Below are 12,098 nucleotides of genomic sequence, written 5' to 3' on the forward strand. Positions count from 1 at the left end.
GTGTAATCCCATTGGTGTGCAGGCAATTTCTCTCTTACGTCTTTGTTATCTTATCGAAGTTGCAGAAAAGCTGCTTCCAAGAAGATTTGTGATTCAAGATACATACAACAGCATTCCTATGCATCAATACCACACAGATTCTTTCCATAAAGCAGTCGCTTGAGTTGATTCTCGAAGCCAGGAAACGTTGTTTCAGTTGAGTCCGTACAGCACACGTAAGCTACCAAAAAGGGATACATCTACGGTACCGTGGACACCACTTTTTAGACTCATTCGGCCCTCAGAGGCAGATCTGATCCTCGCCCACCGCAACCCAAGCTTTCAGCGGCCCCCCGATCGAGCGTTCATCAGCTAAATTATGGCAGCTTGAGTTCTAGACCCACGGTTCCTGAACAAGGGGGATTCCTTTGAGTCCAGGAGGGCCCAGACCGTGGATGACGTTCTGGACTCGACAACTCCCAACTGCGGTTAGCAGCTGTGGCTGAGGGCTCTCCCGTCACATGACACAGTATCCCACGTGACCCATCGCGACAGCAATGAGCTTCGGCAAACAAAGCAAACAGGTCGCAAGGTGGGATGAAGTCTGACTCCGACGGAGGGACAAAGGCTTGGCGGAGATTTTGCGACTCTCTCTCCAACGCGGTTGTCACTTTGCGTCGGCATCTCCCCCGTGAGCTTCATCTTCGAACTTACGAACTCTCTCTCAGCTCCGGAGAAGACTCTTTACGCGCTTGGGTAAGGCTGGGCAGAGTCAAAAACTACAAAAGTTGCCAGAAGAAAAGCCTTAGTTTATACTTCTGAAATTATCCGATGTGAGTTTGTGCTCTTTTGTGTCCGCTGGGCTCAATTCCTCCTTCCGGGCCGCGAATGAAATCATGCTGAGATATGACTACTTTAGATGGGTCCGAAGAAAGGTGGCGCACCGAAGCAGAGGGGAAATGCTGCGGAGACGGTAGAGGAGACGCTCCAGGCGGTGGTATGTTTGGTTTTCATGAAAACGTTCTCCATGAGGAGATCCCGGCCGGCCGGCTCGAGCATCGAAGCTGGACTTTGGCTGATCATTCTGGTGGTTTGTGATCTAGGTGCTTGCGGATACCTTTGAGACGAGATTTGAGCCCTTCACTCTGGAAAGACCTCGGGTACGTTGTGTGCTGTGCTTGGAAAGTCTGGCGGGGAGGGCAATGGAATCATGAGCATACGTGGGCTAACACCTGTTGGGGGAGGATATAGTGTCTCTTGACGCTCGCGAACACACCTCTTATCGAATATACCCTTGAGTTCCTGGCCAATGCGGGTGTCGAGGATGTCTTCCTCTACGGTGGTGCGCATTCGGATCAGCTGGAGCGATATATCAAGTATGTGGATCAAATTTCGGGGAAGGCTGGCGCATTTTCGCGTGCATGTTGAGATTGATGTTGTGAGGCTGACAAAGAGGTGTTGGATAGTGCGTCGAAGTGGAGAGCGCCCTCGTCGCCCTTCAAGCAGCTGACTTTCCTCAAGTCGACGTCAACCTCGGTCGGAGATGTCATGCGTGATCTGGATGGCAAGCACCTGATTACCGGAGATTTCATCGTCGTCAGCGGCGATGTCATCAGCAACCTGCCGATCGAAGGCGCCTTGGCCAAGCACCGTGCTCGTCGCGAAGCCGACAAGAATGCGATCATGACTATGATCCTGCGGGAAGCCGGCCGCAACCACCGGACCAAGGCCTCTTCCGTGTCCCCCGTCTTTGTGATCGACCCGACCAAGGACCGTTGTCTGCACTACGAGGAGATTGACCAACACAACCCCGATTCCACGCGCCTGAACATCGAACCGGAAATCATCACGTCACATCAGGAAATCGACTTGCGCCAGGACCTGATCGACTGCAACATCGATATCTGCACGCCTGATGTGCTGAGTCTCTGGTCCGACAGCTTCGATTACCAGGCGCCGCGCAAGCAGTTCTTGTTCGGTGTGTTGAAGGACTACGAGCTGAACGGCAAGACGATTCACACGCACATCATCAAGGACCACTATGCGGCCCGCGTGAGGAACCTGAAGGCGTACGATGCTATCAGCAAGGATATCATCTCCCGATGGACGTATCCTCTTTGCCCCGACACCAACCTCCTTCCAGGACACAACTACGAGCTCCGCAAGGGAAGCCTGTACCAGGAACAGGGCGTGACTCTGGCCCGCTCGTGTGTCATCGGCCGCCGAACGGTTATCGGCCAGGGAACGAGTATCGGGGACAAGACGACGGTCAAGGATACAGTTCTCGGCCGGGACTGCAAGATTGGCAAGAACGTCACCTTGGAAGGTGCCTACATCTGGGACGGTGCTGTTATCGGTGACGGAACGACAGTCAGACAAGCCATCGTTGCCGACCGGGCAGTTGTTGGAAAGAACTGTACCGTCGAGCCTGGTGCTCTCATCTCTTTCGGCGTGGAAATCGCCGACGGGGTTAAGGTTACCGAGGGACTGCGCATCACGAAAGCACCCAGAGACGAGGACGACGGTGTACCCACTAGCGAGCCTGAGATTGTCGGAGAAGGGGGTACGGGCTACGAATATGTTCCCTACGAAGATGAGGATGAGGATGACACAGCCAGTAACGCCTCGTCAGGATTGAGTAAGTGCTTTCCCTTCGGCTGAATGCCTGATTCTCGCTAACCGTACACCTGCAGTCTACAACATGGCAAATCTCTCGCTATCCACCGACTCCATCTCCACACTTTCATCAGAGATCTCCGACTTTGGCGGCTCCCGCTCTGGGAGCTTTAGTACTACGATGTCTGATGATGAGGATTCGGACCACTTTGTACACGATGCTGCGGCCAGCGTCTATGACAGTTTGCGGGAAGGCGTCACGTCGGATGTGGTTCAGCTGGAACTGGTCAGTCTGCGTATGACGGCCAACGCCTCGGACCACCAGGTTCGCCGCGCCGTGGTCTCCGCGTTCATGAAGCGGGTGGCGCAGTTGATGGAAGGTGGAAAGGGCGCCGGAGAGGCGGTCCGAGAGATCTTCGGCAAATACCGGGAAATCGTCGAGCGGGCCTTGTTCGACCGCGAGCGTGAAGACAAGCCCGACCAGGTTGACCTGCTTGTCCTCCTTCAGCAGGACTTGGTGCACCGCAGCCGTGGCGATACGGTTCTCTTGTTCATCGCTAAGGAGCTGTACGACTTGGAAATCATTGACGAGGAAGCCTACGAGCAATGGTGGGACGATGAGCGCTCGAGCAGCACCGAGGAGATGCGCCAAGTGCGCAGCCAAGCACAGCAGTTTGTTGACTGGTTGGCCAATGCTGAGGAAGAGGAGAGCAGTGAAGAGGAAGAGAGCGAGGAGGAGGAAGATGACGATTGAATGAATGACCTAGACTGTGGCATATAGACTGCTTTCAAAATCCAAGCTACGATCATGATCGATTGTTGGTCAACGATGATAACTATACACCTTGTGGTGCCTGGGTGCCTGGGTGCCTGAAATAACAGGCTACAAATTTAGCGGTCAGATGCTACGTGGAGAGTAGATTTTAGCTATGGGATGCGTCATTCCTCTGGAAAAACGGGGGTGTAGCTGAGGTTATTCGACTTGCGACATATTCAACTCGAAAATCACCTTCCCCCAATCCTAGTAACAATTGATCTGCCAGGGGGTGTAGGTGGTACGGGGTCAGTAACTAGGCTGAATGGCTCTGCAGCCTGCATCCGTCCCCACTTTGGAGCCTCAAGGTGACATATAAAATCCCTTTTTTGATGTCAGCTGTGTTCTCTCTCCTTTCTCCTGACCTGAGTTGGGAGCTCGCCAGTTTTGTACCCTGAGGCGACAGATTTATCGTTGCATGATTTCGATCTTCATCAACTTAAGTCTGAAGAGGACTGACGAGCTGTATTGTCTGTTCGGGTTGTGAGCGGTAGTTTTCCGAAGGAGCTGAGCAGAGAGAGCAAGTCAAGGCGGTCGGACCAAGTGATCTGCCCCCACATCATCTCATTCTCTCCCCTCCCTCTCTCTCTCTCTCTCTCTCTCTCCCGTGACGTCCATCCGCTCCCTTAGTGACACCCACTCATCCACTCACCCACCCTGACTACCACCACTACCACCACTACCACATCCGCGCTTCTTCTCCTTCTTTCCCATTTCCTCCACCCCTCTCCAGATTGATAACCTCAAGCTACGCATCAATCATATTGAAAACTAATCCTTCACGATTTTCCACCACGGACTCCTTCCTTTCCCTTCCATCCCATCCTTCGGATCTCGGAAAATTTACCTCACCCTGATTCCTTGGTAGGCTGTGACTGTGTTGCCCCGGTAAAAAAGGAAGGTCTCGACCAACCATCTCGAGACCGACTTTTTTTTCGTGTCAACACAAACCCCGGCTTGCCAACGGACTCTGCCCAAAGCTATTCACCACGCCTCCCCTCACGAGAAAGAGAAAGGCGGCCGAGGCGACGCTTGTAGACAACGCGACCACAGCAGCAGCGACAGCCGCCACCACCACCTCCTCCGATACTAACGTCGCCTTCGCGCCCGCCGCCACCGCACCCTGCTCTTCTGCCAAATCCACCCGGAAAAAGCTCAAGTCGACCGTCCGGGACCCCGACACCGAATCCCTTGCTGCGATCTCCAACGGCCTCTCGGATCTGTTGGAGGAGGAGAAGAAGTCGAAGGCGACTGATCTCGTTACCCCTGCGTCGACCAGCATGGAGTCCGACGAGGATTTCATGAGCGTCGGTTCCAGTCCCGATGACTTTCTAGACACCCAAGGCAGTGATGTCGAGAGCCTGGGCGACGGTACGTGATGATGCTAGCTCCTAATGCTCTCCCTCTCTCTCCTACACTTCTTCTGCCTTGTGCGTCGATCGTAACACTGACCCGTGTTGTTCCTGGGAAAACAGATTTCGGTGACGACTTTGACGGCGGGTTCTCCAAAGACAAGGATATCATCGCGACGAAACGGAAGCCGTACGAGGTGGAATTCAAAGTCTTGAGCCCGGACGATATCGAGCGGCAGCAGAATGTGCAGATCAACGAGGTTTCCTCGATTCTCGGCCTGCCCCCAGAGTCGTCGGCCATCCTGTTGCGGTACGGACGGTGGAAACGCGAGAAGTTGATCGAATCGTATATGGATCATCCGGAAGAGACTCTGGAGGAGGCGGGCCTGGGGACCAACTTTGAGGGAACGCCGAAGACCGAGGTGGTATCCGGGTTCATGTGTGAGATTTGCTGCGAGGATGGCGACGAGCTCGAGACGTATGCTATGCGCTGCGGGCACCGCTTCTGCGTTGACTGCTATCGCCACTACCTGGCCCAGAAGATTCGCGGGGAGGGTGAGGCAGCGCGGATCGAATGTCCCGGCAATGACTGTCACATGATTGTGGACTCGAAATCATTGGGATTGCTTGTGACGGATGATCTACGGGAAAGGTAAGATGGACCCGATTTTAAGGGGGATGTTGCTCACAACGCTGATGTTTTCGGGCAGATACAAAGCTCTTCTCATGCGGACGTACGTCGACGACAAAGATAATCTCAAATGGTGCCCTGCACCGGAATGTGTATATGCGGTGGATTGTCCTATCAAGCAGCGTGATCTGCGCCGCATTGTGCCCACAGTCCAGTGCGACTGTAAGCACTACTTCTGTTTTGGATGTACACTCAACGACCATCAGCCTGCACCTTGCATGCTGGTCAAGATGTGGCTGAAGAAGTGTGAGGATGATTCCGAGACCGCAAACTGGATCTCCGCCAACACGAAAGAGTGCCCGAGATGCCATTCAACGATCGAGAAGAACGGGGGCTGCAACCACATGACGTGTCGAAAGTGCAAGCATGAGTTTTGCTGGATGTGTATGGGACTGTGGTCGGAGCATGGCACCAGCTGGTACAACTGCAACCGGTACGAGGAGAAATCCGGGTCCGAGGCCCGCACTGCGCAGGCGCGATCTCGGGAGTCGCTGGAGCGGTACCTCCACTACTACAACCGATATGCCAACCACGAGCAGTCGGCCAAGCTGGATAAGGACCTGTACCTGAAGACGGAGAAGAAGATGACCAGTCTTCAGTCGCAATCCGGTCTCTCGTGGATCGAAGTCCAGTTTCTGGACACCGCATCGCAGGCACTGCAACAATGCCGACAGACCCTGAAGTGGACGTATGCGTTTGCCTACTACCTCGCGCGCAACAACCTGACCGAGATCTTCGAGGACAATCAGAAGGATCTAGAGATGGCCGTGGAGAGTCTGAGTGAGATGTTCGAGAAACCGGTACCAGAGCTCGCAAAGCTGAAGGTCGATATTTTGGACAAAACGGCTTACTGTAACAAACGGCGGGTGATTTTGCTGAGCGACACAGCAGAGAATTTGAAAAATGGTACGTTCTTCCCTTTCTTTGTTTCTTCATACTCGGGGTGAATGGTTCACTGATTTTCGATCAACAGGAGAATGGTCATTTAATGTGGATTGGTAGAGAACAGACATACTCAACTCCTTCCCCTCCATCCCCCTTCCCGTGCAACTAGAAGCAAGCATAAGAAATCACGACGTGCATGACAAAAACCCAGCGTATATGGATTGTTTTCTCCCTTCATCATCGATACTTATATTTATCTCTTGTTTATCCCAGACAGGCGCACCCCCGATTGTTCCCTACTGTATGTATCTCTACACATGACTACTTGCAGGGCGAGACCATTTTCTGTTTGCACTCATCCTCTATGTATGTGATACTGGTCGCCTCAGTTTGTTATTACAGTCTGTCTTTTTTTTTTTTTTTTTTTCTTTTTCGCAAGCCGATAAGGTTGCGAGGATGTTATATTTATATTCTGATTTGTCTTGAAACTGGCGACCTCTCTTCTTAGCATGTGCATTTTCTTGAAACTGTTATCCATGGGAAAGAGGTATTGAACATGCTGCGTCTCGGGGTCTTCTCGATTGGCTGGAATGAGACAAAGACAGCTAAGTATACATATTTGGCCAGGGTTACTGAATGAACTCAGGTTGGAACCAAGTTCTTGTTTTAATTGTTAGATGTGCACGTCTCAATCTATCCCGTAGTGGCGACGACTACAGAAGAGCAGTTGTTAGTGAGTATCATAGTGCCGGAAGTAAATAGTTCTCACACAGGAAGCGGGACGGGGAGGAAGAACTGAGCCTTGAACTAACTAGACTAGACAGACAGTAAGTCAGGTGCTTCATGTGCCGTGTTTCTATCTCCTCGGAACTTTTCGATCCTGATGGGTCTCAAGTCTTGACTCTCCTTTTTTTGGCCCATGGTTTAGGTAATTGATCCCTCGATTTTAATTCTTCCATTTCCCTTCTGGAATAGAATGTCCCACTTTTTTTTCTTTGTCGCGGCTGAGTCCTGACAGACAGGATTGATCTTAGATTCTGGATGGAGTACAGAGTCGTCTGCAGGATGTAGGAGATGATCAGGTTGGGATTGATTGGGGATCATCTATTTTTTTTTCTGGTTGAGTTTCTTTACCAGGCTTTTTTTTTCCTCTCGAATTCTCTATGGGCTTCTATAGTACGTCTACTAAGTGGCTGTAGAGATTGTAGGGTTTGACTTTGAGTCGTTCTGTCTGGTGTTGGGAGGGTATACTCATTCATACTAGGAGGAGGATGTCCAAAATCTCAATCAGATAAGACAGCGACAATCAAAGGAACCCGGGTTCAAGGTTCCCGTCCTTTTTTTTTTCACTTTTCGGATCATCGGGGACGCCTAGCCCCGAGAGGGAAAAGCCAACTGGTGGGTCACCAATGAATGATTCCTCCGCGGTTCGGCGGTTGGATTAGACTAACGTTACTGGCACTAACTTATCGGTCATGAGGCAGTAGAGAAGATGGGGGAAAAAGCCTAGCTTTTCAGTACAGTGGAATCGGGAAGGTGGCGGAAGTGCTTTGGAGGGTGCGATGTCAGATCTGTGACTTTGTGACTCAGAAGAGGCAGGCCCAATTTGTCAGTGCAGCCCTGAGCAGAAAAGTAACAGATTACAACTGTTCATGACATGTGGGCATGAGGGCAAAGCTCCGTCATCGGACTGGGGATGAGATGCCTCGGTGTACGGGCACGGTCAGATTATTGCCTAAGCTTGGGAGGCTAGCCTGTTCTAGGTCGGGGTAGCTGATTCAGCGATCCCGACCGGGGAGTGGGAGAAGAATACCGAGAGAAAATCAGGACGGTCGCGATGAACGAAAGAAGTAATGCAAAGAAGAATTTTATTGAGAAGGACAATGTGCCTCTATGTGATGATATTGTACCCATATTGGGCTACCCAAAGCACAATTGGAGTGAGAAATCGCGTGGCTAATTGTACCCCATGTCAATCCATCTACTTACTCACTTATCTGATATGATCGACTCGAGGGACAATCAGAAGTCACAGCTACTGTGACAACTAAGGATCAAGCTTGCAGGAAGCATATTAGCATGATAGTACGCCGTACTCTGTAACACCACTGCATGAATCAGAATGATTCCCAAATCAGTTTGGCTCACTGCCGGACTCTCTCTCTCTCTCGTTCAGATCCTGACCGTACCATTACCGGACATTCCGCTTTCATACCTCGTTGTAGCTCCCGAGTCCCAGTTGGCCCCAGTCTAGCCTGGAAGGGTCAGGTACCATACCGTCAGAATGGTAACCAGTCGGTACGGGATACTTGCTGCTATCGACCTGCAGGCGGACTTTTTTAGTTCACCATCCCAAGAATTATCAGCATTTCTTCTTTTCCTGCCTTCTCTCCATCTCTCCCCTCATCTTCCCTACCGCATTGATTCTTCCCCGTACTTACTCGGGTTGAGGCTGGTCTCTCTACTATCTCCTTGTTCTCCTTCCTCTTCTGCATCTCTTTACAGTTCCTCGAGAAACGCCCTCCCCTTCTCCCTACCGGTATACCCACTTTCCCAGTCCCCTCCGCCCGGATCGGCCTTCCCTCTCCGCTCCGCAAAGTCCGTTTTTCTGCGTCGGCATTTTCGGGCCTACAGCTTTGAGACCAACTCTCCTCGATCGCCCCTCGGAGCTCCCTTCGCCTTTCTTCTCCCACGTATCTCGTCGCTTCGTAGCACTCGCTACGCTCAGAATACCTCAAGAGCTCAATGGCGGTCCCCGAACAGATCCCCGGGCAAGAATATGAGTATGTGGCTCCTGTCCGCTCTCCAGTCCACATTTCCCTGCCTTGGTCGGCAATGGCCTCCACCATCCGTGGACTCAAAACACATCTGCGGAGGGGGGGCATTCTAGGTCACAGTCTTCGCTATACTCCGTAACTGGAACTGCGCTGCTTGGCCACGAATCGCCAAAGACCAGGAAATCACGACACACCTTTTTTGTGTAATGACCGCCCGCTAACCGCAGCCTGATGATGACAGCTATGAAGCCCTCCCCTCCAACTACGGCTTAGGCGCCAATATGTTGGCTGGCGCCTTTGCAGGAATTGCAGTACGTGCTGGGACGAGCAGAAACTTATCTTTGAAGTGGCTGGGGTGTGCTGACCATGGGGGTCCTTGTTTTAGGAACACTCTGTCATGTATCCGGTAGACTTGTTGAAGGTATGTGGCTCATGCGAATTGTGGCACCAAATGCGAGCTTGCAGAGGCAGTGCGCAGGAATCTCAACTTGGCTGGGGAAACTAACACCTTGACAGACTCGCATGCAAATCTTGCATCCTACGACTGGAGGGCTCTACACAGGCTTGACTAATGCGGTTTCGACGATTTACCGGATTGAGGGCTGGCGGACACTGTGGAAGGGCGTCTCGAGTGTGATCGTCGGCGCTGGTGAGTTATTTGCGAGAGCAGCAGGATCGGAAATTTGGACGGAAGTCTGACTGGTGTTCCCCCCTCGGACAGGTCCCGCTCACGCCGTGTACTTTGGAACATATGAGATGGTGAAGGAGATGGCGGGTGGTAATGTCGACGACGGCCATCACCCGGTCGCGGCAGGTGAGTTGCAATTTCCGCAGATGTGAAGCGACACGGGCGCGATGGCTGACTGGCCATAAATTACTAGCTCTGAGCGGTGCTTCTGCGACTATCGCTAGCGATGCCTTGATGAATCCCTTTGACGGTGAGTTTTTGTGCGACTGCTCGACTTCGCAAAGCAGCCTCTGACTCCGCGCAGTGATCAAGCAACGTATGCAGGTGCATGGTTCGGTACACAAGAGTCTCCTTCAATGTGCCCGGTCTGTTTACCGCACGGAAGGTTTCCAGGCATTCTACGTCTCCTATCCCACCACCCTCTGCATGACTGTCCCCTTCACCGCCACTCAGTTTGTCGCCTACGAGTCCATTTCCAAGATCATGAACCCGTCGCAGGATTACGACCCGTTCACGCATTGTATGGCCGGTGGTCTGGCGGGTGCCTTTGCGGCCGGTCTGACCACCCCGCTCGACGTGGTGAAGACGCTGCTGCAAACTCGGGGTTTGGCGCAAAACGAGGAAATCCGCTCGGCCAAGGGTCTGTTCAACGCGGCGGCCATCATTAAGCGGCAGTTTGGCTGGAAGGGCTTCCTGCGTGGCGCTCGGCCCCGCATCATTTCCACCATGCCCAGTACCGCTATTTGCTGGTGAGATCGATCCGGCACCAAACTCTTGGAGAAACATTTCGCTGATCGTATTTATCTAGGACCTCCTACGAGATGGCCAAGGCCTATTTCAAGGGCCAGCCGGACAACTAAGTCCACCTTTTCATTTTTTCCTCAACGGCCCAATTGCATGAATCCGACACACTCGCTTCCCTTCCTCTGCACCTGACCCCCCGGGGAGAAACACGCAACAACCCCCTCCCGCCTTTGCATCGCTTCCCCCTCCTAAAAAACATTCAAGGATAGAAATAATAAAATCACGACTCAGAAAATAGCCCAAAATGCTTCGATTCGATGGAGAGAAAAAAGAACGAACCTATTATCCAATGTATCACATGCGAGGAGGAAGGCAGACATTGCAGAAGAGAGGGTCCCCCGGTGACACTATCTGGGCGCTGATATAGGGGGCTTTGTCCTCTTCCGATGTTTCTCTCGCTCCTGGTTCCTCGGTCTCTTGCTTGGTTCTCTGTCTTGCTACACACTCACTCCCGTCATTTCGAGTGTCAATATCATCATTATCATCACCACCACCACCACCACCACCACTATACCCCCGACATTCTACATATCGCCAAGTCCGAAGCCCAGACGGGGAAACTCCGAGGGACTCCCAGTCTTTCTCCGAGCTGAGCTGGAACCATGCTTATATTACTCTTCTGACGTGTTATTTTTCAATTTTCTTGATCTGGACGGGGGTTTCTGTTTGGCTGGATGAGTTGGCTAGATGGCGAAAAGTGGACCATCGAGGTGTGGAATGGCGGTTGCGCAGCTGCTGTAATTACTGCTGCTTCTTGGTTGGTTCGAGGCCTTCTGATTTCATTGGGCCTGATGTATGCTTAACTGGTACTAGGCGTTGACGGGACGCAAGGGGGAAATATCTGGACGATTTTCCTTTTTTCTTCCTATTTTCCTTGTATTTTTTGGACTGTCAGGTTGGACTACTACATCTTCTTCCTCTCTGCGCTGCACTGCATTTTATTCTTAGTCTTTGCTGCGCCGCTCGGGATACACTGCGATTGATTCATTGTGAATAAAGTTCTGTATGTACGTTATATAGAGGGAAACTGCAGGAAGAGGCTGATTGGTTTTGTTGGTTGGTTTTGAAGTGGATGGAATGATCCAAAATATGAGACCCTTTTTATTTAATATTTAATAATGAGAGGAGGCGAAGAGGCACTGCAAAGAGAAGGAGGGGAAGAAAGCTGAGCTGAGCGTCCAACGAACGACGTCACTGGGAAAAATCGGAAAAAGAACATCCCCAGACCGAACCCGGCCAAACCCCCTCCAGTTCTCTTCCTACTTGCTACTGCCGACTTTCGACTTCTCCCACTCTCTTTTTATTCCTCAATTTCACTTCACCCCAACTGACGGACTCTTCTCCACCCACTCAATTGGTTGATCTGCACACTTTTCCCCTGCCACTCGTTTCTCCTCCGTCGATCTCCCTTTAATCCCTCCTTCTCCCTCTATAAGTCAATTGCGGGCGGGTCCTGCAAGATTCCCGCTCCATCTCCTCCTCCTCCTCCCCC

The 12,098-nt window shown here is 51.9% G+C and overlaps 3 protein-coding genes across 3 annotated transcripts; all 3 read left to right on the top strand.

Moving 5' to 3' along the window:
* The first annotated feature begins 614 nt into the window (after positions 1–614).
* BO66DRAFT_363909 (translation initiation factor eIF2B catalytic subunit epsilon) lies at positions 615–3,392 on the top strand. The gene is made up of 6 exons (XM_025645138.1): positions 615–812; positions 899–976; positions 1,083–1,139; positions 1,231–1,355; positions 1,446–2,617; positions 2,673–3,392. Exons 2-6 carry the CDS (start codon positions 899–901, stop codon positions 3,347–3,349), a joined length of 2,109 nt encoding a protein of 702 aa, XP_025508576.1. The 5' UTR covers positions 615–812; the 3' UTR covers positions 3,350–3,392.
* A 349-nt stretch (positions 3,393–3,741) lies between these two features.
* BO66DRAFT_416941 (RING finger protein) lies at positions 3,742–6,770 on the top strand (the record flags this gene model as incomplete). Its single annotated transcript, XM_025649634.1, has 5 exons — positions 3,742–3,798; positions 4,390–4,780; positions 4,885–5,413; positions 5,472–6,358; positions 6,426–6,770. The coding sequence occupies 5 exons, from the start codon at positions 3,742–3,744 to the stop codon at positions 6,452–6,454; spliced, it is 1,893 nt and encodes a 630-aa protein (XP_025508577.1). The 3' UTR covers positions 6,455–6,770.
* Positions 6,771–8,739: 1,969 nt separating this feature from the next.
* mrsA (putative mitochondrial carrier protein) lies at positions 8,740–10,827 on the top strand. Its single transcript, XM_025653472.1, has 8 exons — positions 8,740–9,120; positions 9,356–9,425; positions 9,500–9,535; positions 9,631–9,763; positions 9,836–9,928; positions 9,996–10,052; positions 10,107–10,551; positions 10,611–10,827. The coding sequence occupies exons 1-8, from the start codon at positions 9,083–9,085 to the stop codon at positions 10,660–10,662; spliced, it is 924 nt and encodes a 307-aa protein (XP_025508578.1). The 5' UTR covers positions 8,740–9,082; the 3' UTR covers positions 10,663–10,827.
* The last annotated feature ends 1,271 nt before the right edge of the window (positions 10,828–12,098 follow it).

Source organism: Aspergillus aculeatinus, assembly GCF_003184765.1.
Source record: "Aspergillus aculeatinus CBS 121060 unplaced genomic scaffold BO66scaffold_2, whole genome shotgun sequence".
Taxonomy (NCBI): Eukaryota; Fungi; Ascomycota; class Eurotiomycetes; order Eurotiales; family Aspergillaceae; genus Aspergillus; species Aspergillus aculeatinus.